This window comes from Cebus imitator, unplaced genomic scaffold (genome assembly GCF_001604975.1).
Source record: "Cebus imitator isolate Cc_AM_T3 unplaced genomic scaffold, Cebus_imitator-1.0 Scaffold61, whole genome shotgun sequence".
NCBI lineage: Eukaryota > Metazoa > Chordata > Mammalia > Primates > Cebidae > Cebus > Cebus imitator.
In genome coordinates this window covers 920,154-947,004 of record NW_016107376.1, presented here as the reverse complement: position 1 = coordinate 947,004, position 26,851 = coordinate 920,154, and the positions used below count along the sequence as shown (strand labels likewise).

The 26,851-nt window shown below is 35.7% G+C and overlaps 1 protein-coding gene across 1 annotated transcript in view; it reads left to right on the top strand.

Moving 5' to 3' along the window:
• MALRD1 (MAM and LDL receptor class A domain containing 1) overlaps nt 1–26,851 on the top strand; it is a 538,747-nt gene that overhangs the window by 375,299 nt on the left and 136,597 nt on the right. Inside the window, exons 30-32 of the mRNA XM_037738994.1 lie at nt 1,787–1,915; nt 6,383–6,544; nt 21,918–22,075. Of these exons, the coding sequence (XP_037594922.1) occupies nt 1,787–1,915; nt 6,383–6,544; nt 21,918–22,075 (449 nt within the window). The remainder of the gene's footprint in view (nt 1–1,786; nt 1,916–6,382; nt 6,545–21,917; nt 22,076–26,851) is intronic.

Below are 26,851 nucleotides of genomic sequence, written 5' to 3'. Positions count from 1 at the left end.
TTTATATCCTATAATACAAACCATGTTAAATGGCAATATGGAGTCACAGTCCTGCATTTAATGTCTTTAACTTCCTTCTACTTCCATGTTGTTTTATAGTAGAATTGTTTCCTAAAGAAAGAAAACTCCTTGATCATGACTCTCCCTGTCAGAATTATGGGCACTCTGTACTCTCTTTGGTTGTGGTAGTCCTGTTTTCCTAATAACTTTGTTACTGTGCTGTGAAAGATCAAATATTTGAATATGTAGTTTATATGCACGTCAGCTGTGAATTGGTGGGGTGTACATAACAGCTTATCAACATGTGATGATACTGGTACTTGATAACCCCTTAAGGAAAAATTGCTTCCAAATTTTAAGCTGGAAAGTCACTGGAATAACTTCGAAAAAGAATTACAATATGTAGCCGTTTAGATTTTTGGCACGTGTGTTAAGAATTGTGTATAAATTGAAGTGTCTGTACTGACCCTCAACCAATAAAATCTCAATTTTGAAAGAAAAAATTTGTATCTTTTTTTTTCCTTTGTCCATTTATAATGTTTGATTTTCCTTTTTAAACTAGATCATGACGTGCCACCAAAATAGACAATGTTGGCAAAACAATGTCTGTTACAATAAAATACATTAGACATTAAATAACCTTAAAAACCATGTGAAAGAACATAAACCCAGTCGATTGAATCTGGGGCGATGTTTTCTGCACAAGCGAGTACAGGCATACCTCTCCTTTAAAGTGATGTAAACAGAAGGAGCCATCAAAATCCTGCAGAAGGAGTCAAACAGAACGGGGGTGAGGGTAGGGTGGGAGAGCAGTGAAGAGAGGCCGAGGTGAGTGAGGGAAATGGCAAATCAAAACAATACTGACCGAGGTAGCAGGACTCTGCTCAGTGCAGAAAAATTGGCTTATGAATAAAAATGAGATTGTGAAATTAAATTCAGATCATCATGCAAAAGACACAGTACATGCCATTTAGTTTTAGAAAAAAAACTCACACACACACATTCATTTCCTAAAATCTGCTGCCAATTAATTTGCTGGCAATGTCTCCTGGCTCAACTATTTTTTATACCAGGATGAGTATTAAACACTGTCCATGCTTTTTCATCTACAAAAAAATTTGCATAAAATTGCATTAGTTCTATGTACTTGTCAATGGACATTTTAATTATGTGTATTAAAAAGGAAAATCTTGCCCCATGGGAGTCAGAAAAAGCAAAATAAAATCTAGAGTGTGAAACCTCCATGACCAGCCAGTATGTTCATGTGAAAATTCAGCAGAAATAGACAGTTACTTTAAACAATAAAAAATTAATTCAGTTAAACATCTTCTTTATGGAAAATTGTCAGTCAAGACGGGAACATATTGATAAAGTTAGTGACTGTGCTATAGACCCAGATCACCAGGATTATGAGCAGCACAAATGGCCAGAAAATCCCATCGGTGCATGCCGAGAATGAGCAGGATTTGGTGGCAGGCTGCACACATCCTTTACTAGGCTCCAGGTAGTGGCAAGCCACGAACTTGAGCATCTCATTCGTGGGAATCACAGGCAAGGAGATTTTCAGCACCATCAAAGTGCATCAAAGATATTTCAGAAGTAGAATCTGTGTAACTTGCTGAAGGTGGGGAAGCTGGGGAAGTCTACCTCAGGCAACTGTTGAAATCCTTAACTTGCTTAATAGTGTGAAATCCATAAAACGCCTGACAGGAATCTTCACGTTTAATGAAAATACTAACTAAATACTACTTTTGTTTTTGTTTTTTGTTTGTTTGTTTTTCCCTAGTGGGAGAGATCTCTGAGGTTTGTCTGGAAACCACTGATTTTTTGTGCCGGGACAAGAAGTGTATTGCATCCCACCTTGTTTGTGACTATAAACCAGACTGCTCTGATAGGTCTGATGAGGCTCACTGTGGTAAGTTAATCTATCTGCCGTGTGGAAGCCAGTTCAGCAGAGATTTTCCTTTATAAGTAGAGTTATATATTGGCATTGATGATGGAAAAGAACTATTATTTTCATGCACTAGAGTAGATTTAGAATACCCCCAATACTTCCTCAGATTTGTATACAAGCATCAAATACAAATACAAGTGGCAGCGCTTTCATATTCTTTACTCCTGTACTGAGAACTGTAACAAGTCTGTAGTAAATCATTTTACCAAAAAATAATCCCTTTCCGTAATTAGGCAGCACCATGTGTAGGGTTAGAATTAGAGTTTACAGAAACTGCAGTAGCAATCTTTCTTTGTTGGTCTTCATTTTTCTTCTGTTTTTCCCCCAGAATTGTTGATTTTATGTATGTGGCTGAAAATGAGCACTTCTAATAAATGCCAATTTAGTAATTAATTTTATCAATTACATTGTATGGGAAAAAGCAGACTGGATGGCCCTAGTGGATTTTTATTCAAGGTTTAATTCAAGCAATGTTTTAAAACTCACGTATAAAACTAAGGATATAATTTTAAAATATGAGCACATATTTAAACTCAAAGGATATTTTTTCCATGTATCTTGTTGAAGAGCTTTCCTAGAGAATATTGATACCATACAAGCTACCTGTTGTAGTTACCATTTGCTGTGTAACAAGCTTTCCCAGAAGTTAGTGGTCTAAGCCACTGTTACATTTTGCTCACAATTTTTTTGGTCAGTAATCCAGGAAGGGTACTGCTGGACAGTTTATGTCTAAATGGCCTGACTCGAACTGATAGGGTGGAACTGGATAATCACATCCAAGATGACTTCTTCCCTTGATGCTGTTTGGTCTCTCTGTCTTGCTAGAGATGCTGTCTCTTCCTCCAGAGTGCTCCATGTGGCTTGGTCTGTACATATTATGGCAGCCACAGGATGGTAAGCCATTGTACATGGGACTGGCTTCTACTAGAAAGCATCCCAAGACCCCCAGGAAAAATAGCAAGAGTTATTTTGATTTAGCCTCAGATATTCCATAATACCATACCCAATTCCCGCTAGTGCCAAGCAAATAATGAAGTCTAGAGTAGATTCAAAGAGAAAAAGGAATAGACTTCACCTCTCAATGGGAAAATGTCACACATCAAATGTAGAGAAGGTCGAAGGGTGACCTTTTTGGAGACAAACTACCACACAAGCATATTTACATTTTTATTCTATAGCTCAATGCAATCTTTGTTTCTTAGGATCTTATACTGATGCTTCCAGTGGGCCCATTTTCTATTTAACAATTTAATGTATTTTTTAAACTTAAAAAGCTGTGGTAAAATATACATAATACAAAATTTACCATTTTAAACATTTAAAATGTATAACTTAGTAGCTTTAAGTACATTTGTATTGTTGTACATCCATTCCCAAACAATAACAGTAACACTCCATTTACCCCTTCCCTAAGACCATGGTAACCACCATTCTCCTTTTCATCTCTATAAAAGATCTTTCATTTCTACTCTAGGTACCTCACATAAGTGGAGTCATATAGTATTTGTCTTTTCTGTGACTGGCTTATTTCACTTGCCATAATGTCTTCCAGGTTCATTCCATAATTTAAATGCAAGTGTTTTTAAAAAGTCAAAACAATCAACTCATCTTAAGAGTGTATTACTAATACCATAGAATTATAATATTAATTTTATAAAATATCATGTATTCCTTTCATAATACATAAATTCTCAAATAAAACTTATAGTGCATTGAATAACACGTTCTAGTGTTATTTCTAGCTTCTTGTAACTTTACCAAAAAATGTATTTTAAAAATACTTACTGTAAGGAATTAATTTCAATGGAATTTTTTTAAAAAGGGCTCTACAACACTTGTGAAATAATCATTTTCCCCGCAAGAAGTACTAAGTAGAGCATTTAATAATCACCCACAAAATAGTAAAATTTTGGACAAATTTAAGCCCATAAACTGCAGCCAGCACTCAGGTGAGACAGGAGCCCACACATTCAGAGCATTAAGAGGGAGCACAGCTGCAACTGTGAGGAAGTATAGAGGAGCCACATGGTTAAGAGCCTACCTACTGACCACTGCACTTAATGCCACCTGCTGGATTATACTCAATAACTTCAGTACGAAACATACTTTGCTAACATACCCTCCATGAAACCATGAAAGACAAGAAGTCAGTTACAAATGAAGACCCCGAACAAATCCTCAGTCCTCTGGAAACATCCTTGAGAGAATTCTAATGACTGTACTGGATCTACACTGAAGTTAAAGGAATATCTGCACACATAAATAAGAAAGATTTATTTGTGAAAGATAAATGATGAACTCAATGAAAGAACTCTGGCAACTCAAATGGCCAGAGTGTATTATGTTCTCTTAAGGACTACACTAGTTCTGCAGCGAGGGTTCTTAACCAGGTGAGATGGCTGAAATGGCAGAATATATGTAGGAACAAATATTATGGAGATTCAGGAGGACATTGAAACCCAATACAAAGAAGCTAATAATAATAATAAAATGATGCAGGAGCTGACAGATGAAACATTCAGTATAAAAAAGAACCTAACTGACCTAATGGAGCTGAAAAACATACTACAAAACTTTTGCAATGTAATCCTAAGTATTAGCACCAAAATAGAGCAAGCTGAGGAAAGAATCACAGAGCTTGAAGACTGGCTTACTGTAATAATATTGTTAGAAAAGAATAAAGAAAAAAAAAAAGGAATGAACAGAATCTGAGAAATATGGGATTATATAAATAAGGCGCATTTATGAATCATTGGTATCCCTGAAAGAGGGAGAAAGCAAGAAACTTGGAAAATTGCTTTCTGGATATTGTTCATGAAAACGTCACATCTTCACATCACAAACAGAGATTAGCCCTAGGGAAGAGAAAAGTGGCATATTTTGAGATTGAGAGAACAAAATGTAAGAGAGTTTATCCTGATCATATAAGTATCTTTAACATCAAAGATAAAGTTATATGTTACACAAGGCGGGACAGGGGGTACAAGGATGATCACAGAGAATAGAAAAGGATGTAGAATAGATATTGTAGGGTTGTATGTCAGGGAGTCACTTACATAGAACACTCTAGTACAGAATGTGCAGGTAACATCATTCTAAAGAACACGTAACGGCTGTCTTTTATGTCCATTGCAAGATTCTGAATGTTTATAGATGTGTTGGCTAAATGCTGGGAGAATGGAATCTCTCATTTACTTTATCCATATTATATCATAAAGACCTGTTCTATATCATATAATGCTGGCATAAAAAGCACAAAAAAGCCATGCAGAGCCCATAAATAAGCATACAAGAAGCAATAGATTATATAGTCATATAGAATGAATGAAAGGAATGTATATGAATAAAAATAATTATAATTTGTAGGGATAAGATGCAATAATGCTTGAGTATAATGCATTTATTTTATTTAAGTGAAATGCTAATATTTTATTTAAATATTCTCAAGGATCAAGAAAGTTTTATATAGAAATATTAAAACTTTGCTTCCTATATATTTAGTATCTATTTTCTTTTTTCTGATATGTTTCTATATGCTAACATTGGTTGTATGTTAAGGGAAAGTTGTGAATGAGAGGAAATTTTAAAAATAATACAAACTTTATCTTTCTAAAAAGAAAGAAAAAGCCAATGACAATCTCAATTGATTCATGCTGATTAAATCACCCAATTATTCATTCTGCCTGTACAACACAGTCCTATTTTACAGTGAGTGCTCAAAAGTAATAACTGATGCACAAAAAAGAGAAAGAAAAATGAAAGCCTAGATCAGGGTATCATGATAGTACTTTTCACAGATGATTAAAAGTAGACACAGTTATTATCTATTAATTTTTCTCATTGTGAATAATTTAATTTCTAACGAGTTATCAATCAACACTTTTAGAATAGAATTTATTTAGTGATTAGCTGTGATATGTGATGCTGCACTGATTAGTACGATATCCGAGAGTTTTTGTGTCCTATACGGTTTACTACTTCTCTCAAAGTGCCTTTTCTTTAGTAAATGACTTTGTGTCACTAATCAGCTATGCTATTCAAACATCACAGTAAGAGAAGGAAGCGAGTTAAACATCCAGACAACTGAAGCTGTTTATTTATTTGACCTGAATAATCCCTATTAGCATAATGTTATGTTCATTGTTCATGTGTAAACACAGTTTTATCTATTAGCTATAAATATTCATCAATCTGTATAACTCCTTAATGGATAAATGATAACGCTCATATACTGCTTCTAGATCCTTCAATTAAAATGTTACCGTGTATAGCTGATATTACCAGTAAGTACAAATGTCTTGTTGCTGTAAATGTATTTATAAAGAATTAGAATATGCAGATACTACTTTTAAGTGATCCCAAATGTAAGGTAATAATAAATGTGATAGATATTTCCAGAAATTCCCATTACTGTTTTTCCTTCCCCAGCACTGTATACAAGCACAACAGGAAGCTGCAATTTTGAAACAAGTCCAGGAAACTGGACCACAGCCTGCAGTCTTACTCAAGACTCTGAGGATGACTTGGACTGGGCCATTGGCAGCAGTATTCCTGCCAAAGCATTGATTCCAGACTCTGATCACACACCAGGTAAATCTAGTAGCCAACCCCAGACCAAGAAATCCACTCATCTGGAATCCTGCTTTAACAATATGTGTGAATGTCAGTGTGCCTTCCTTATGTGTATGTGGGGACAGAACTCAGTAGGTTTTATGGAAGGAGGACTAGTCCCTTTTATTGCAAACTCTGAATTACTAAATAGACCCAGACCTGACACTGCTACGACAAAGAAGCCCATGACTCACATTTTAAGAAACTCACAGATTTTACTTACTCTACCCTAAGGGTGTCATTCAGTTCCCCAACTGGGGAAGGGTGAGTGGGTGGCATTCAGATTAATGATTGCAGTAAGCAAAGATATACAACTGGTAATGCTAACGGTTATCCTGTTGTGACAGTGGCCAATCACAACAGTGCAATGGCTGACCACCACTTTGATTCCCATCATTTTGAAGAACAGAAGCCAAGGTGTAAAATGGTAAGTGGTAATGGAATGAATGAGTATCAACACAATCTTTAAAAGTTTTGCTTTCTGCCCTGTGATTTCAGATTATGCAATCTTTAATGGCTTCACAGTTAATAGACTCAAAGTACGGGTAAGCTTGTAGTCTTATTTACTCTTTAAAAAAAGTCCTACTGACTCAGAACTTTTATTATCTTAGAAATCTAGCTTTTATTAGGGATAAAAAATATCTAAGATATTTGTGATGGCTAATTTCATCTGTCAGATTGGAGGTGTTTTGGATGAGATCCGCATTTAAATTGATGAGCTTTGAGTAAAGTGGTTTGCCCTTATTAATGTGGCCTCACCCAGTCAGTCGAAAGACTGAATAGAACAAAAAACACCAGTGATGCAGCAAGAAGGATCCCCAAGAGAATGTCTTCAGATTTCATCTGCACCGTGGGCTTTCATGGTTCTCCAGCCTGATAGTCCACCCTGCAGATATTGGACTTGGCAGCCTTCATAACTTCGTGAGCCAGTTCCATATAATAAATCTCCTTTTGTATGTACACACATCCTATTGATTCCGTTTCTCAGGACCCTAACCAATATAATATTCTTCAAAACAGTTGAAGCATATGCACAGTAAAAAAAAGAGAACAAGATTGTGCAGAATTTAAATAACTCTCAAAAGATTGTCCTAGCCATTATGTGACTAGTGAAAAGAGCACATTTATTTTATTATTTATTCCAGGCAGATTGAATGTATCATGCTCTTCAGTTACAGTATGGCATTCATTCTGTTTTAAAGATTTTCCAGAATTCCTTTTATATGGTGAGTCACATGTATTGATTTGCATATGGTGAACCAACCTTGCATCCTAGGAATGAGCCCTACTGGGGTTTGGTGAATTAACTTTTTGATATGATGCTGGATTTGGTTTGCTAGTATTTTGCTGAGGATTTTTGTGTCTATGTTTATCAAGGATATTGGCCTGCAGTTTTCTTTTTTCACTATGGCTTTGCCATATTTTAGTATCAGGGTAATGCTGGCTTCATAGAATGAGTTAGGGAGAAGTCCCTCCTCCTTGAATTTTTAGAATGGTAGAATCGGTACCAGCTCTTCTTTTTATGCCTGGTAGAATTAACCTTTGAACTAAACATTCTAACTCCCTTTAACTTACCATGTTGTATCTCCCTTTCCTTTCACAAGTTTTTGTTTCCCTTAAAAACATGAAGTTTGTGTATAGTATAAGTTGAACAGGTAGAGAATGAAGAAACTAAGATCAGTAATTAGAAGGATTTAGTATATAACAAAGTAGATACGGGAAAAGATGGATGATACAGTCTGGTGCTGTTGTATCTAGTTATCCACCTGGAAGGACTTAGAATTAAATCCCAGTTTTATATCACATACAGCAATAAAATCTAGATAAAGACATAAATGTAACAAAAACAAGAAAATTCTTGCAAGAAACAGTAAATTGTGTGTAATTTAGAGCAGGATATTTTAAAACCTCCTAAATGCAATTTGGAAACCATTTTGGCCTCTTTGACATATAAGTCAACTTTTAAAACCTGGAAGTCAGCTCTAAATCCAATTTAGAAAGCATTTTGGCCTCTTGGACACAGAAGGACCAACACATAGTGACTTATATGAGTGTATTTAAGTCAGCAATGCTTTTAGCAGAAATAATGGGAAATAAATGAATGCCTGTTATATGATCATGTATGTGTTCCCTCCTTCATTCACTTAGCTGTTTATCAAATGCCAGGCACTTGGCCAGGCCCTGTGGATGCATCAGTGAATAAAATAGGCATAAATCCCTGTCACAGTACAGCTTACATTATAGAAGGAGGGAAAAGATAATGGATAAACATACTAAATAAATAAATTAGACAGCTTGTTAGAAGTTAAGGGGAGAAAAAGAGAGGAACAGAGTATATAGAAATATGAAAGCCAGAAGATAGGCGTGTGCCTTCGAGTTGGGAGAGTGGCCATGCAAATAGGCTGGTCACATTAGACCCTGCACAGAAAAACACCAGTCAACAAGAGACCTGAAGGAGGTATGAGGAAGTGACCTGTTGGTACCTAAGGAAAGAATGTTCCAGAGCTAGATCAGCCTGGGGTTAGAAGGTGTCTCAACCTGGTTGCTAATGACATTTGGAACAGTCTAATTAATTAGGGGTCTGACCTGTGTAATTGTGAGATGTTCAGCAGCATTTGAGGCCTCTACCAACTAGACGTCAGAAGAACTCCTCTTCTAATCATAATAAAGCCAAAATGTCTTTAGAAATTGCCCCTGTTAAGAACTGAAACAGCGTGGAAGCCAAGGTAATTTGTAAAATCCACAACATGCAATATTATGCAGCCACTAAAAAGAGTTTAATCATGTATAGCTGATTTGAAAGGATTTCCAAAAGACAGTGTTGAAGGAGTAACACAATATGCAAAATGTTAAGATAGTGTGATACAGTTTTTCTAAAGCAGACAACTAATGCCACCTTATTTGTGCATATGTATAAATCTGTACATAGATGTTTCTGTGAATGAATGTAAGCATGGAGGAAAGGATAAAATGATACATACTTGTTTATTGACAGATTGCTTGAATAAGTGACAGTGTTAAAGAAGAGAAGAGGGGAAATAAACTCAGTATAAAAAGGAACAAGGCTGGACATAGTGGCTCATGCCTATAATCCCAGCACTTTGGGAGGCTGAGGAAGAAGGATTGCCTGAGCCCAGGAGTTTGAGACCAGCCTGGGCAACATGGTAAAACCCCATCTGTACAAAAAAGAAAAAATACAAAATTAGCCAGGCATGGTGGTATACTTGTAGTCCCCACTACCCAGGAGGCTGAGGTAGGAGGATGACTTGAGCCCATGAGGCTGAGGCTGCAGTGCCATGTTTACTCCATTGCACTCCACCAAGACACCAAGACTCTGTCTCCAAAAAAAAAAAAAAAAAAAAAAAAAAAAAAAAAAAAAAAAAAAGAAGCAGAAGCAGCAGCAGCAAATAACAGGAAAAGAAAATCCAGCATACATAGTGGTAGGATATTTGTGTGTTTCTGGAAAACGTGGTGGATATATTTAAGATTTGGAGGTCTGAACTGTTGCTTGTCACTTTTAATGTTTATTTTCTTCTTCAATATTTCTATTGATTAATTTTACATTACTAAATAATATACTTTTTTCTAAAATTTTTTAGAATATAAATAAGCATAAAAAACTTTTCTAGTAACCTCAGAGTGGTGATAAAGCCATTGACAAGCTGTTTGTTCATACTATATTTTCAAAGAAAAATAGGTTTCTAGTGGATTTAGTAGTACTAAAAATATAGTATAAACAACTTTATATGTGGCAAAATATCTTGCACAGCATGGTTTAAGTTATAGTATTTTACTTTTTGATTGTATCAAAATATATAAACTCTGATTATAAACATATTATTTTCTTGATTATGATATCACAACAGTGAATTTACATTTCGATGGAACTTTTTACTTCTATAATTTTTGAAGATAAATATATGAGATTTTGAGAAATTATGGGAAATAAGCCAATTTTTATTTATTCTGCTAAGATGTAGACAATAACGTGTGGACACAAATGCCTCTGAGTGCATTAGATATTATCTGCCACAATCTTCCCTTATCCTATACCAGTGTTTGAAAACTACAGAGCATGTCTTCTGCTATAATAATACTAATGATACAAAAACTACTGCAGGCTCAGTTGAGAACAAGATAAAAGTATATTCAATAGATATGAGAAAGTTTACATCTGTTCAAAAAGAAAAACACGAGTGATCACTTGATGCCTTTTAATGGAAACATTGGAGACTATTAATAGGAGTATTAATTTTCTTTTTTGAACTTTTAGAGCTTATATATGTTCACTAAAGACCACATGAAAAGTTTTGAATCTGGTTATTTAGGTAATGTTATATACAAGCAGTGTTCCCTTCAGATTAAAAAAAAAGCAATAATCCTGACAGAATACTTTATTATCCTCCTTACTAATCACTACTTGAGACTGTACATTTTACAGAGTGCTCTCTTCAAAGCAGCCCGATTATATCATTCTTGATATACTAATATGGCTGATTGAGCCTGTTTAGGCATCTCTGAGATGATGGACTGCTGAATAGATTGTAAGGACATTAATTAATTTTGACTCTCTGGGAAAAACAAAAATCTTCATGAGAAGGCCAACAGATTCAAAGAGGCTATGGTCTATTTCTAAGCATCACAACATAGCTGTTAATTAAAATTGTATTTATGGACCTTTGCACTTATTGTTATTAAGATGAAGAATTAGATACATAAGGGGTCCATTTTCAGTGCTCATCACAGAGCAATTTATGAGCCTTTTTGGAGGCAGGAGAAAGAAAGTGTAAACAGTCTACTCTCTGGTCTACGCATGAATACTGTTTAGACTTAATATATACAAGATTGAATGGCAAGAGTGACATTTATGTAGCATGAATTAATGAAGACATAAGGCACAAAGCTGCTGCTGTCTCTTTTTTCCCTTCCTTCATAACTTTATATTCTTTTGAATGATATAATTGGCCATCTCCACAATTAGACTACCAACTCCAGTAAGACCTGGGTCACATCTTTTGCTATTGTTACGTCTCTTCTAGCATTTAAATAAGTTTGAATTGCACCTGATAGTTACTTTTATAGGTCACATGTTACTTGGAGCTATCCCCTACTATATTTATTGACAGTGAAGTATTTTGGATTACTCAGTGCATTAAGTGTTTCCTGAGTGCCTACTAAATAACATTTATTGTTTTGGGAATGATAATATGAATTAACTAAATTTTTGGTAAGTAAGGAATCGAATATGCTGATACAGCACACATGCTTACTATTGTGCATTTCTATACTCACCTCTCAAGGTCAAAAAATACTCGCAAATAATCTTAGGAAGCTAATGCTCTCGTAAGTATAATAGCAATTTAAGATATATAGTATTCAATAAAATACAACTTAATTTGATATTTGGTTGATAGTATCCTGCAGGTTATGCATATGATAACTGTACTTCCTGTTGGGTAAACAGGACAGATATTATCATTCTGATATTAGAGATGAGAAACATAAATATTGAATGATTTTTCTCAACCTGTAAAATTAGTAAGAAAGGGCAGAAACCTTGGTGTATGGATCCTAATCCAAGCCCCTTTCCAGGACATCACTGTAGTGTGTTCCTTCCTTTTATACAGCTCTGCCTGGACCCCCTTAACTTCGTATTCAGGGCCACTAAATCTCAGTTTGCCTCTAGATTTATATCACTCTGGTGTCTGACAGAGTAGATGGAGACTCCTATATTCATTTGTTTGGGAAGGTTGGACAGGGATATGGAGTTGGATATTCAAATGCCCGTCCTCCCTCACATGATTCTCAGACAATTATTCTTGGACCCACTTTGATCTTACTCACATGCACTCAAACACACACATACACGTAAAGACATACTTGCACAAACACTCATGCGCAGATACATACACACAGATACACACAGAAACATATAATGACCATATCGTAACACATTTTTTAAAGATTCAGTTGTTGGACAAGAAATTTTTGAGGCATTCCAAGAAAAAGAAGGAGAAGATGGGGGAGGAATTGGGGGGAGAAAAAGAAGGAGGAGGAAGAGGAAAAAGGCAAATGGGATCAGAATGAATGGAGGAAGAACATCAGAAATCCTAAGTTAAAGAAAAATAGTTCACTATAGTTCTTCCCAAAGAAGCTACACATATACACAGATATCCTAAGATCCAAGTAAAAAATACTGAATTGTGCTCCCTTCCTGCAAAATTCATATATTGAAGTGCTAATCCTAGTGTGACCATATTTGGAGATATGATCTATAAATAGGTAAATAAGGTGAAGTGGGGTCATAAGAGTCCTAATTCATTGGACTGTTGTCCTCATTAAATGAAGGAGAAACACCAGGAATCGTCATGTACAAAGGAAAGGCCATGTAAGGACACAGAGAGAAGGCAGTCATTGCAAGCCTCAGGAGCGGCCTCAGGAGAAATCAGATCTCCTGGAACCTTGGTCTTAGACTTCTAGCCTTTAGAACTGTGAGGACATAAATTTCTGTCATTTAAGTCACTCAGCCTCTGGTATTTTGTTATGGCAGTGCTAGCAGACTAATACAAATACTAAGAAACGTTGTGAAGAGCTTTTCAGGGTAACTCACTCAGGCCACTTGGAGGAATTGGGAAATTGGCCCTGCTTCTCACGTTTCCCACCAATGATTGCTGCTTCCAAACAAAACTGCTCACATAAATGGCTTTTTCTCTCAGGATAAAGTCAGGGAAGGGCAATCTAAGGAAAGTTGGCCATCTGCCTGGGAAAAGATAATCATGAGATAATTACAGTCTGAAAATGAGTCAGTGTCATGGTTGGGGTTACACAGGATCATCACAATAGGGAGTGGTTTTGAACCTTGGCTGCATATTAGAATCATCTAGGGACTTAATAAAAGTACTAATAGCTGGGTGCTACCCACAGAAATTCTCATGTAATTGGTCTATGCTGTGGCCTGGACATGAAGATTTTTAATAATTCTCCATGGGATTCTAGTGTGTGGTCAAGGTTGAGAACTCCTGCCCTGTGGGGAAGCATACCTGCCTGCATGCTCAACCTACATCCAAAGCATCTGCTATTCATCCTCCTGGTCAAAGAACTCTGTTGGGGAAACAGTTCTTTATGCTGACTGTGGAAATTCATTATTGTGTCCTAAGCAACAGATGCTTTCATTCATGAGCTTAAATGAATAACCAAGAATCACCACACATTTGAAGACAGCCAATATCATGAAAGGGAAAGTAGAGGATGTGAAAAGAACAGTTATCCATGGAAGAAATAGAACTCAGCATAATGGTCAAAAAATCATATTTTTCATCGCTCTTTAGAGAACTGCTGCTTGGTTTATTATCCAGATAGATGAGTCCCATCTCATGCAATTTCTCATGTACTTAGGATGAAAGCTGTCAATCACATGCACCTGTAGAAGGCATTGATTTGGAAATGAGCGTCAATCATGCTTATCTGTTAACACCAGTGCGCCATACAAGTATAACCATTTTGATGTCCACCATGGTGTTAAAAATATTGGTGATGTATATTTCCATATATATGTATATATCCCCATACAGATGTGTGTGTATATTTAAGTAAATATTAACATATTTTCTATTGGTTAGATATTTTATTATAATTAAGTATAGTTAACTGTAATATGCTACTATTAAAAAAGAAGTCTTTATCTGACAAAAATATGTACTGAAGTATTTAAAGATGGTGCAATTTGATACGAGGCTTACTTTTAAATACTTCTGTAGTATTAAAAAATGTGGGTGGAAATATAGATGAAGCAAGATGGACCCTGTGTATTAGGCCATTCTTGCATTACTATAAATAAATACCTGAGACTGGGCAATTGATAAAGAGATTTAGTTGACACACGGTTCTACAGCCTTTACAGGAAGAATAGTGCCAACAACATCTGCTTGGCTTCTGGGAAGGCTTCAGGAAGCTTGCAATGTGGAAGAAAGTGAAGAGGAGCAGGGACATTGCATGGTGACAGCAGGAGGAAGAGAGTGGTGGGAGGGGAGCTGCCACACACTTTTAAATGACCAGATCTCCAGAGAACTCACTCTCACAAAGAGGGCACTGAGTCATGAGGGATCTTCCACCATGATCCTGTCACCTCCCACCAGGCCTCAACTCCAACACTGGGGATTACAATTAGGCATGAGATTAGGCAGGAACAAATATCCAAACTATATCATCATGGGTTAAAAATGGTTAAAGCTGGGTTTTCGGTAGGTAGGAGTTCATTGATCTATTCTTTCTACTTTGCTATAAATGCAAAATTTTTCAAAATAAAGATGTTTAGAATATGATCAAATCTAGTGAAAAAACCTGACAATATGAAATCTAGTGTGAAGTTAGGACTGATTATTTAGAAATTGCCAAGGGCATTGTATACTAGATAGAAGTGAATACAATAAATAGTAATCATAATATCTCTTCACTAGGTTTTCAAGTTATACTGAAACATAACAGAATACGATACAAAAATTCTTTTTTCATTTCATATGATCTTTAAACAGTACATTGGAATTTATTGTGATGCCAGTTCAGAACAAATTTCTATTTAGTGAAATTGATTAGTGTTTGGATACCCAAGAGGAGTTAGTTACTACCAATTGTCATGATAATAACGGGAATTAAATCCTGAGAGTGTTAAAATGAAACATTGGGATTTCTGTGATGTGTCAGTCACCATGTTGAAAATGTATGTGAATAAATAGAGGAGTTTTCACAGGTGGGTGACAGAAAAGTAAAATAATGTACATTGACATGATGAGAAAAATGTTTCTTCAGTCATTCATTCATCCAAGAAATATTTGTTGAAGCTTATTTTTTGAGATCCTGTTCTAGGTGCTTGAAATCTCTTTTGACAAATCAGAGAAGGATCTCTGGCATCCTTCTCTGCTGACATTGTAGCAGAGGGGAAAAGAAAGTCAACGTGAAACATTATTAATCACAGATTTGTATAGTTTGTTGGTTGTTGATAAGTGCTATAGGAAAAAAGAAAAGTAGGAGTTTTTAGATGATGGGGGTGGGGGAAGAAGAGTGAGTTAAATAAAATGTTACATATAACTACTCGAATAAAGATGCTTTCACTAGTGTTTTTAGCTTTGCAAAGAATTGTGGATGGACAGATGGATGTGTGATGTATGCTGAATAAACACTGGTAGAATCATCTTTATATCCTCTAAATTTCCCAGGAGAGTAGCACTAATTTGCAACTATGTTCTAAGTACTTTACATGTAGTAGATCATTTAATTTTTACCACAAGCCCATGAGGCTGAAGTATGTACTATAATTATCTCTTATTGCTTCTCAGTCCTAGAGAATTTAAGTAGGTTGCCCAAGGTCACAAACCTAATAAGTGGTAGAATCAGGATACAAATCAAAGTCTAGAGCTCCAGTGCCTTCAGACTTAACCAGTGGACAATCCTGCCCACACTTTTGCTCATTACATATTCATTAAAATATTCTGATAATATCTTTCTCAGTTTCAATGGAAATAACTATTCTTCTGTTCTTACTTGCTTTCCACACCCCTCCAGGTAAAATAGATCCGAAATCTAAATGAAGTCAAAGCTCTTTTATAATAGTGGCCACTTACCATTTTACCTAAATAAAAGCATTTATTTTATTAGTTTTGCCTTCCTGCATGACCATGAAACAAGTTTTACTTGTAATCTCAATTTGAAAAACAAAGTTACAGAAATATTATTAAGCTAATTCATGTTTCCAAAGGCATCTTGACAAATAAATAACTCATAAAGAGATTCTTCAGAGTTCTTTGAATATGAAGATGCAGAGATTCAGAATCCCTTGTCTCTACCTATAACTTATAGGAAATGGCAACAAATTTCACTTACATATCATCTTCCTGTGATTGAGGTATTCTTGCTGCTAAGCATATTAGGAGCTTTCAAAATAAGATGACTCTGCCTTGTGTTGGCATGCCACAACCAAAAGTTTCATCTTTGTATCACATTAACACATACTGGTGGGAGAGGGGAATTTATAATGTTGATTTTGATGATAGTTAATAGCATTGAAATGACACATTCTGATTAAAAAAAGTGTTTTTATTTAAAGAGGTAACAGTCTCAAAAGAGATTAATGCCTAAAGCATAATTTACTGGAAAGAAATATCATAATTAATGACATTTAAAAGAAACAGAGTCATTGTATCACTCTTCACAAAGCAAATCAAAATAATGTAATGACAGGCATTTTTATCAAATGCTGTGAGAAAAATTCATTCACCTCCAGAAACACTGCATCTGTGTTTTCCATTCTGACAACTTTAAGGAAACTTTGTTCTTTCACTGGCCATAGTTATACTTCACAGCATTTCAAAATGACACATGCAGACTGGGTGTGGTGGCTGACACCTGCAATGCCAGTACTTTCAGAGGCCAAGGTCAGTGGATCACCTGAGGTCAGGAGTTTGAGACCAATCTGGCCAACATGGTGAAACCCTGTCTCTACTAAAAGTACGCCAAATTAGCTGGGCATGGTGGTGCATGCCTGTAGTCCCAGCTGCTTGGGAGGCTGAGGCACAACAATCACTTGAACCTGGGAGGCAAATGTTGCAGTGAGCTGAGATTGTGTCACTGCACTCCAGCTTGGGAGTTAGAGTGGGACTTCATCTCAAAAAAAAAAATTGCAGATGCACCTTGGAAATCTGGGGGAAAAATATATAAGCATAAAAAGAGATTGAGGGTATTTCAGTTGATAGTCATTAGGCACCCTTCTATTGAGAGTGAGAGACAGGCAGAAATTATAGAGGATGCAGAGGCAGGCAGAATAAGTCTGACTCTGAAAAATGGAGCTTTTGCTATTTTGAAAGTGATATAATGCACAGCATTTAAAAAAAAGCCATTATCCAGCTTTATTTTATGAACGGGGGAGAAAAAAAACGTGTAAAATTGCCTCCAGTTTAAAGCAGGGAATGAATTCAGATCACATGAAGTGGGAAATTGTCTTTTTTTTCCTTAGTGCAATAAGTATGATTTTTCTTGGGACCCTGAAGATGTCAAAGCATAGCTTTCCTTTATTTTTAAAAAATATTATTATCATTATTATTATTATTTCAAGGTGCAGCTTCACTGATCATCCAGGCTGAAGTACAATGGCACAATCTTGACTCACTGCAGCCCCCTCCTCCTACGTTCAAGCAATTCTTCTGCCTCAGCCTCCCAAGTAGCTGGGATTACAGGCATACACCACAACGCCCAGCTACTTTTTTTTTTTTTTTTTGATAGTTTTGATAGAGATGGGGTTCCCCCATGTTGGTCAGGCTGGTCTCAAACTCCTGACCTTTGGTGATCCGCTGCCTGGGCCTCCCAAAGTGCTGGGATTACAGGTGTGAGCCACAGAGACTGGCTAGCTTTCCTTTAAAAGCATCAACTTTTTTTTTTAACAGAAAAATGTAAAATTGATTACCTTGTAGTAGGATAACTCAATGAAACAGTTTCAGAATCTCAAGATGGTAGCTAAAAAACATCTATAATACAAATTAGAATTTTTTTTTATTCCCTGCTGACATCAATGTGGAAAAAAATGCCCATGAGGCATAGGGATTGAGTCTGAATTTGGCTAATATATATTTGGCACTCAGATATTAAGTACATATTGTGGTTTGAGGATAGTACACTTTGATGCTGAATTTATACTATTGTATTGGACATTAAGCAGCTCCAATTTTCAAAAATGTGCAATTCTTTTAAAGAGTTTTTAAGGTAAAAGTCGAATGTTAGCATTGCCTAATTGTAGCTAATTAAGATGTAGAATATAAAATCTGTGTTCCAGGAATCTTAAGAACTTATCATCATAAACTTACACAGGCAAAAGTGAAGTATTAAATGAAAAGTGTACAGAAAATAATTGGTGTCGGTTTTGGAGAGGTAAAATTCAGATATATTTAATGAATTCAAGATTCCAGAATACTACACCTGGTAATATTTAATTAAAGTATAATCGATTTTACAAAATTAATTGAATGCATTCTGATCTGAATATGTGAGAGTTAGGTAGTTTTAGAAGTGGCAAGTACTAAGCTGTAAAACAGTTCAAAATCAAACAAATAAACAAAAATTCTGCTTCTATAAATAGCTGTCCTGGGAATGTTGTTGATCACTTCATAGTCATATAAATAAAGTGAGTTGGTTTAATGATTTACCATTAAATTCTAAATATGTTGTGGCAGTTCAGACATTTAAGCTTTATTAACTGCTTTAATAAATTCTGAACTGTGCTCGAGAGGCTACATTGACCTTCCCCAAGGATTTTGCTAGGTATGAATAGGTAGTTCTCAATAAAGCAACTGAAAGTTTATAAATGTTTGAAAGTAGGTCTTGTCTGAGCTTGCTAGATAAAAAATGAGTCTATTTCTGAAAGTATAATTCAATGTAAGGTTTTATAACATTGAGATACAGTAAATAGTTTCTGGATAATTCATGTATTTCTATTAATAATTTCAAGATGCTAAGCGACTTTTCACCTTTTTGATTCTCAAAAAAATATACATATGGCATCACAAAAGTTCATCCCTCTTATAAGATCAAACTTAGATATGCTAGAGCTTCAGAATTAAAAATTGCCAAAGATTAAATTTGCAGTGGTGTCTTCTAAATTTCCAGGTAAAGTTTTGCATTCTGAAATTTTAAAATGGATACATTGGCATGCATTCATACTTCAGCCAAGAATCAATTATCTGACTTTTGTATTAGGCTGCAGGATTTTGTAAGGCCAAAACTGAATATGCAAATTTGAAGATGTTAAGTGGGGGTATACTTTAAAAACTCAGCCCAGAGTCCCTTAATTAATAGTTGGAATTGCTAGCTTTGATATTGGACCTTACATGACATTGTTTGTCCTGTGCCTAAATAAATATGCTGCAGTGAATTGGTGGATTGTCATTCCCAGTGAATTAATTTTCTTTACATTGTGTTTCATGATAAAGCCCTAAAATGCAAACAGTACATTATATAACATTCCCTTCTATGAAGTCACACCTTTGCTAAACTGACTTGAGTTTTTGCTGTCACAAAATTGACATTTACTGGGGAAAATATGGAATAGGAAAAAAGGTGACGTTCAGTCTGATTTCAAGGTTTGGGAATTTATGTAGTGCCCAACAGACATACTCCCCGTTAGAAAATAACTGTGGTTATTTAAGGATGAAATAATACATATGTTATTGTTTCCACTGGTGTACGTTAGTTTTTCAAGTACCTGCAATGTTGTTAGAATATTTTCAAGTACTTGAAATGTTCTTAGGTACTAGACTGGAAGAAATATCTCAATTCCGTTTGTTCAGTACTTTTCTTTATTAGTAAATTAGTGAAATTCTTAAAGATGTTGTGATTCGAGTTACTTTAGAAGCCTATAAGTGATTACATAGGATGAAGCATTTGGTTAGACTTAGTTCAGGTTGTTGCAGAAACTTAAAATTGGCCTTTTATAATTAAATATTGGACTAAAAGTATTGAAAAGAAACATCTAAGTTAGTGAAGTTTCAGTGTATTTATGCAATTGGAGGAATAAATGTACATAATTACAAGATTTTAAATCAGAATTCCATTCCTAAATTTGCAAAATTCGTTAAATTTGTGTTAATGAATCTGATTACTATTTTTTCCTACTGCTCCAAACATTTGACTTTCAACATAGGGTTGACACTGCAACGTGGAAAAATAAATATTTAAGTCTGAATTAAATAGGATCTGCTTCTGAGACTGAAGTACATTAGTTCTCATTGTATATGTTTTAGTATTTGAGACCTGAACTATAAAAATGATTTATACAAATATATTAGTTAAACAAATATATGGGACAAGTTCAAGGCTACTTTTTCACATCCAATGTAAGATGACTATATTCTGTACTTTGAATTAAGCCCTTACTGTACATGAAAAGTTATTAAAGCTCATTGGATTATACCATATTTTTCTTATTGAAGATAATATTTTAAAGTTTGTCTGATAAAGTACAGTCTAAATGCATTAGAAATCCTCAAGGGTATAAAAGGCAACAGAATGTAGGAAAATCCAGATGTTCTTATTTAATTAAAAATAGCATGGATTTAAGGAAAGTACATTTTTAATGAATAAGCCACTGTTCATAGTAGGCTTGACAGGTGCTGTCTAGGTATATTGGCTTCACATGCCACCTATGTTGTTATTTTCCAAATAAGAAAACAAGTAATATTTTTGGAACAAAATGTGAACCTTAGAAAACTTTTTTTGCGTGGCTAAATACTGTGTTCAGTTTTCCTAACCCAGTATTTGGTAGTATATACAATATATTTCAAAGGCCAGCGAGGATAGAAAACAGCTTACCTATGCTACAGGAATACTTCAGGTTGTTTTTATGTCTACTCTTTTGTTTTGAAAATTTTGCTGCAATAATTCTCAAAGTTCCCTGGTTATCTTATTGAAATAAAATTAGGCTGAGTGCAGTGGTTCACACCTGTAATCCCAGCAGTTTGGGAAGCCAACGTGGGCAGATCCTGAGGTCAGGAGATAGAGAACATCCTGGCCAACATGGTGAAACTCCGTCTCTACTAAAAATACAAAAATTAGCTGGGCATGGTGTCATGCACTTATAGTCCCAGCTACTTGTACAAGTCCTACTTATACTCCCAGCTCTCTCTCTCTATATGTATATATTCTCAAATATTTTATATATATATATATATATCTAAAATATATATATATAATGTTTACCTACCCACAAAGGGGAATGGTAGCTATGTTGAATATCTGACAATGGCAACAGAAAAAAATCCAATTGTGTTTTAATGCAGAAATCTTTCACATACTAATGCATTTAAAAAGAAATGAAGTTGTCTGTTACTCAGAAAAAAACTAATTTAATGACTCTTAGAACCACAGTTCACTTTGCAATTATAGCCATTCACTACTGCCCTGGCCAGTGTGGGAATCAGAGCAACTGAAAATAAGATACAATGCCAACCAGTCCCCAATACCTACTCTGTACTTGCTGTATGCACAGCATACAAAGTATTTTATTGCTGGAAACTGACAGGTTTGAGCAAATTAGGAGAATAGGAATACACCTTCATATTCAAAACCAATATCTGGTTACTTTATGAGTCACTGACTCATGGGAATTTTGTGAAGCACATGAGCATAGTGCCACTTTTTTTGGCTCAGAAGAATTAAATGTCTTTGATATATGACTGGCAAAATGAAAATGAGTTCTGTTTGATTGTGTGTATGTGTAAGGATAAAAAGATATCTGTGGATGGTATAAATACATTCTGACTCGTGATAACATACTATCATTGCACTGAAAAAAATTGTGTTAATCTATTTCAAGGTAGTGGTCAGCACTTCCTGTACGTCAACTCATCGGGCTCCAAGAAAGGATCCATTGCCAGAATTACTACCTCCAAATACTTCCCAGCAAGCCTCGGAATGTGTACTGTTCGGTTCTGGTTCTACACGATCGATCCCAGGAGTATGGGAGTATTAAAGGTACGAAAGAAGGCACAGATTTATGTTCTCTGAAATATGCGTGACATTTTTAAACATTGTCTTTCCTTTTCTTATTTGTATTTTTGTTGGTCACACCACCAATGCTGATGCCATTAATTTCTCATTTTTTTCTGGGGCAACAGAGCTTTGGCAAGCTGTGCTGTCATTCATCTTAATCTCATTCAAGATTTATCTCACTGATGGCTGCCACCTGAACTCAATTATGTTGCATGCTATTTAAAAGATTATCTGGAGATAAAAGAGTTTGGGCAGATTCCACATGTACGTTCTATTAGCAACTTAGCTAGGGACAGTGAAGAAATGTGATGTGAGGCATAATGGTGAAGAAGATAATTTTCTACCCAAAACTCGGTAAAGGAAAAGCAAATTTGAGACTTAAAGTATATATCAGCTCCTAGTAAAATCAACATGCATGCTCCATTTTTAACAAAGGCAATAATCTGTGCAAAACGCAGATACCTTTAATGAAACAAGTTGCTGCAGTTATACTTTTCATTGTATCAATGAGCTTTTCAATCATCATGCACCAATGTTAAGATCTTGGTTTCTAATTAAATGATTACACATGGACACACCGCACCTAGTGCTATTAACTTATAATTATCCATCCTACTTTTTGCATAAATACAAATGGGATTTTTGTCTTTATAGCAAATATTGTTCTTTGTAAATAATAACAGCTGTTATTAAGTGCTGCCTTATATTTACTTGTATTTTAAACATTCTGTGTTATCAATTTTAATTCTCACCTTTACCCGATGAGGTAACTGTATTTTTCCCAATTTTACAACAAAGAAACTGAGGCTCAAAGAGGCTTACTAACTTTTCCAAGATTTCACAGTTGGAATTCTGATTTGAAAAATCTGGTATCTTTTTTTTTGGTGGGGGGAGGTGGGGAAGGGCAGAGTCTTAATCTGCCACCCAGTCTGGAGTGCAATGGTGTGATCTCAGCTCACTGCAGCCTTCGACTCCTGGGTTCAAGTGACTCTCCTGCCTTAGCCCCCTGAGTAGGTGGGACTACATGCGTGCATCGCCAGGCCCCGTGTTTTTTGTATTTGTAGTAGAGATGGGGTTTTGCCATGTTAGCCAGGCTGGTTTTATACTCCTGACCTCGTGATCCTCCCACCTTTGCCTCCCAGAGTGCTGGGACTATAGGTGTGAGCTACTGCACCCTCCCCCTCAAAAATATTATGTCTATTGCCTAGTAGTGTTTCCCAGTTTCTCTGTGGCTTACCAAATAAGTCAGGAGAGATACATGGGAACATGGGAGAAAGCATAAAGGCCCTATCAATTCTAGGCATTGACAGAAATTGAAACTCTTAAGTAAAAATCTAAACATGCAAAGAAAGTGGAGAATTTATCCTGATTCTGTGAGAATGTCTATTTTTTTTTCTCCAAAGGAAGCCAGTAAAACAACAGAGAAAGAGGTTCATTTTTAACAGTTGGGGAGCACAGGAGTAAATGCAAAGCATGTAAGATTTTTTAATTTTTTAATAGTTTTTACATCTAATCAATGAATATTCAGTAGATTAGCCTATTGCTTGGCTAAACTTTATCCAGTATAATTTATAACCGCTGAGCTTCAGGAAACTGCATAACACCTTAATTCTACTGACATTATTAAACATGGGTTGCTACAATTAAAGAGGACAGTTGTCTACAGTTGCTCATCAAAGCAAATATCAATGGAAAGGCCACCAGACCTTTCCATATAATGTAGGCAGATTTCGGTCACTTTCTAAGAAAATGTTGCTTTCTCAATTCAAAAAGAGAACCCATATATTCTTTAGCTACTCACCAGCTGGACATTCAGTTCCATAGTTACCCAGTTAAGTGGCCCTCTGTGTTTAGTCGTGTTTCTGTAAATAGCCTTTGAAATAGAAATGCTGACCTCACATCTTGATTTCTGATACCTGGTTTTGGCGCCTACTGATTTTTCTAACCAGAAGGCAGCAGTTAAGTATAACAATGTTCTTCTACTCTGGGCAGTTTTCAGAGAGGTCTATACTGGAAAGAATAGTGGCAGGAAATTGATAATCAGCATGATATTGACTTTTCTGCATCAATGGTCTTGGTGGTGTATTAGGTCATTCTTGCATTGCTATAAAGAAATAACCGAGACTGGTAATTTATGAAGAGAATAGGTTTAATTGGCTCACAGCTCTGCAGGCTGTACAGGAAGCATGGCACTGGGCATCTGCTCAGTTTCTGATGAGGCCTCAAGAAGCTTTTAAGTACGGCAGAATACAAAGGGGGAGCTGTCACATGGTAAAAGCAGAGGCGAGAGAGGGAGGTGTCATACACCTTTAAATGGCCAGATATCATGAGAACTGACTCACTATCGTGAAGACAGCATCCAGCCTTGATGGATCTGCCCCCATGAACCATGCACCTCCCACCAATCTCCACCTCCAGCACTGGGGATTCCATTCAGCATGAGATTTGGACAGGGTCAAATATCCAAACTATATCAGTGGGGTTGACTGCCACAGTGACTTTCTTTTACTACTTTCATGGGTGGCCTCAGTAGGGCCAATTATAGGCTCCTCTAGCATTTGCTGCAGAGGAAGAGAGGTATTTCTCTTTCTTCTGGATTGCAAGTTGTAGGAGCATAGACTAGGCTTGCAGCTATGGGAGGCCGTCTTCCCCCACAAAGGGACAGAGAGTGTTTGACAAAGAAGCTAACACACAGAGGGACACAGAACTAAAGAAAGCGGAAGAAACAGATCTATTTACCTGATCTTTTTAAACTCTCAATCTCACTTTTCTTGCACCAGTAGAATTCTCCTTTTGTTACTTGCTACTGAAAAAGCCCTAATCATTACAGAAACTCAGCAAAAACTGTTTTCATAATGTGTCCTTACATCACTGATGGATCATAGCAGCTGGGGCAAATCTTATTTTCGCAACTATTGCTGTGGAAAATCTTGACTTATTCACAGATTGAACACTTTCCTAAGCATGCAGTAATTTTACATGTGGAGGAACCAATGAAGTGAAAACCCATTCTCCCTGTTCTTCGGATTGAGGCTTTCTATCAACATGCTTTTCTTTCACTAGCTGCTAGTTTGTGCTTTCTTATAATCTCTACTTAGGGCATTACAGTGCTACAGGACCACCCATTATAAAGGAGCTGTGGACTCATGTTTGTGGTTCTATTTTCACAAATATTTGACACCCAAAGCTCAATTAATATAATCTGGACCTGTGGTGGGAAAGAACTTCTTTTTCTAAGTAAAAAAGAAGTCCTTTTTTTCCTTCTCTAATAATGTTGACAGCATAAAAAAAATCTTAAAAGAATAAAATAAATGATTATATCTACTGTTGGTGTGGATGCAAAGAAATAAATATTCATTGTTGGACTATCAATTTGCAATTATGCATAATACTTTGACAATTAAAAATTTATAATTTTTATGTTATTTACTAAAACATTTTACATCTAGAAATTTGTTGTAATAAAAATAGCTATGTATGCTATTTTATTTATAAAGCTTTTTTATCTCAGTGTTTACCCTAGCAAATATTGGAAATCACTTGAACATCAAAAAGTGGGAATTACTAAAATATAGTACATTCAGTCATACTGAAATGCTGTAGAACAGTTAATTCTGTGAGTGAATAATTAGTTATAAAAAGTTTGTGATTTTTAATGACCTAAGCAGATTATTAAGAAATATGTATACTAGTATGCAATTTTTAAAAATTATCAAATTTTGTGTGAAAATATGTGTATGTCTATAGATATTTTCCCATATAAATATATGTACATATATATAAGAGGGAAAATAAATAAATGGAGAAATACATCCTACAATAGTTTAAATAATTATTTGTACATTTTGAGGTGAAAATGTTTCTTTTATTATTTTGCAGCCTTATATATTTTATAATTTTTCTACATGAAACTTACATTAGCTTTCTAATAAAAATTGTGTGTTTTTAAATGGTCTTCATATCTGGAAAGGCTGAGAGACACTGCCCCAGAATGTACCATAAACACATGGTTAATAATAGCAAATATGGTTCCAGAGTACGTGGTAGATTACAGTTGTCTGAAACTATTTGTTATGTTGATTATATAAATCCTTCAAAAAAAAATATGGCAAAAAAAAAATACCTAAGGTGAATTTTCAGAGGCAAGAGTTTATGAGGCAATAAAAATAGCAAGACATTCTCAAAAGAGATTCCAAATTATAAATTGTGGGAGTATGTCCCTTGTCAGCATAAGTTTTCCGAAATCTCACTAAGTGTTACGCATTTCCTGCTCTCCAAGATCTGCTCTGTATTCCCAGGAACTACACTTCCTTGGCTCCTGTGCTTTCTGCCTTCCTAGATAGGTCTGGTCAATGGAAGGCACCCACCAAAGACCTGAGGACAGGAAGAAAAGACACGCCTTCTTTCTCTCTCTCCCAATTTTGGATTTAGTCTCTAACTGTACCTTATCTGTGGCTCAGCTTCCCCCAAATAGGCCATGCTTCTGTAGGTCCAGCTCCCACAAAGTATGCCTGGCAAATTTCCTGTTCTTCCAGCAGCTTGACTTTGGCACCTTTCTCCCTTTGTCCCTCTCGTTTTGGGTTAGAAACGTTCTACATATGGTAGGTTGCGTCATAATTTCCTTGCTTATTTCTCATCTCTTTCGTAACCTTTGTAATCAGTCCCCTATATCTCTATTTTAAATGTTAGAGTTGATTTTTCCGGATATAAGTATGCACTGTAAAGAAAACACAAATCTTTTAATGCTATGACCTTACA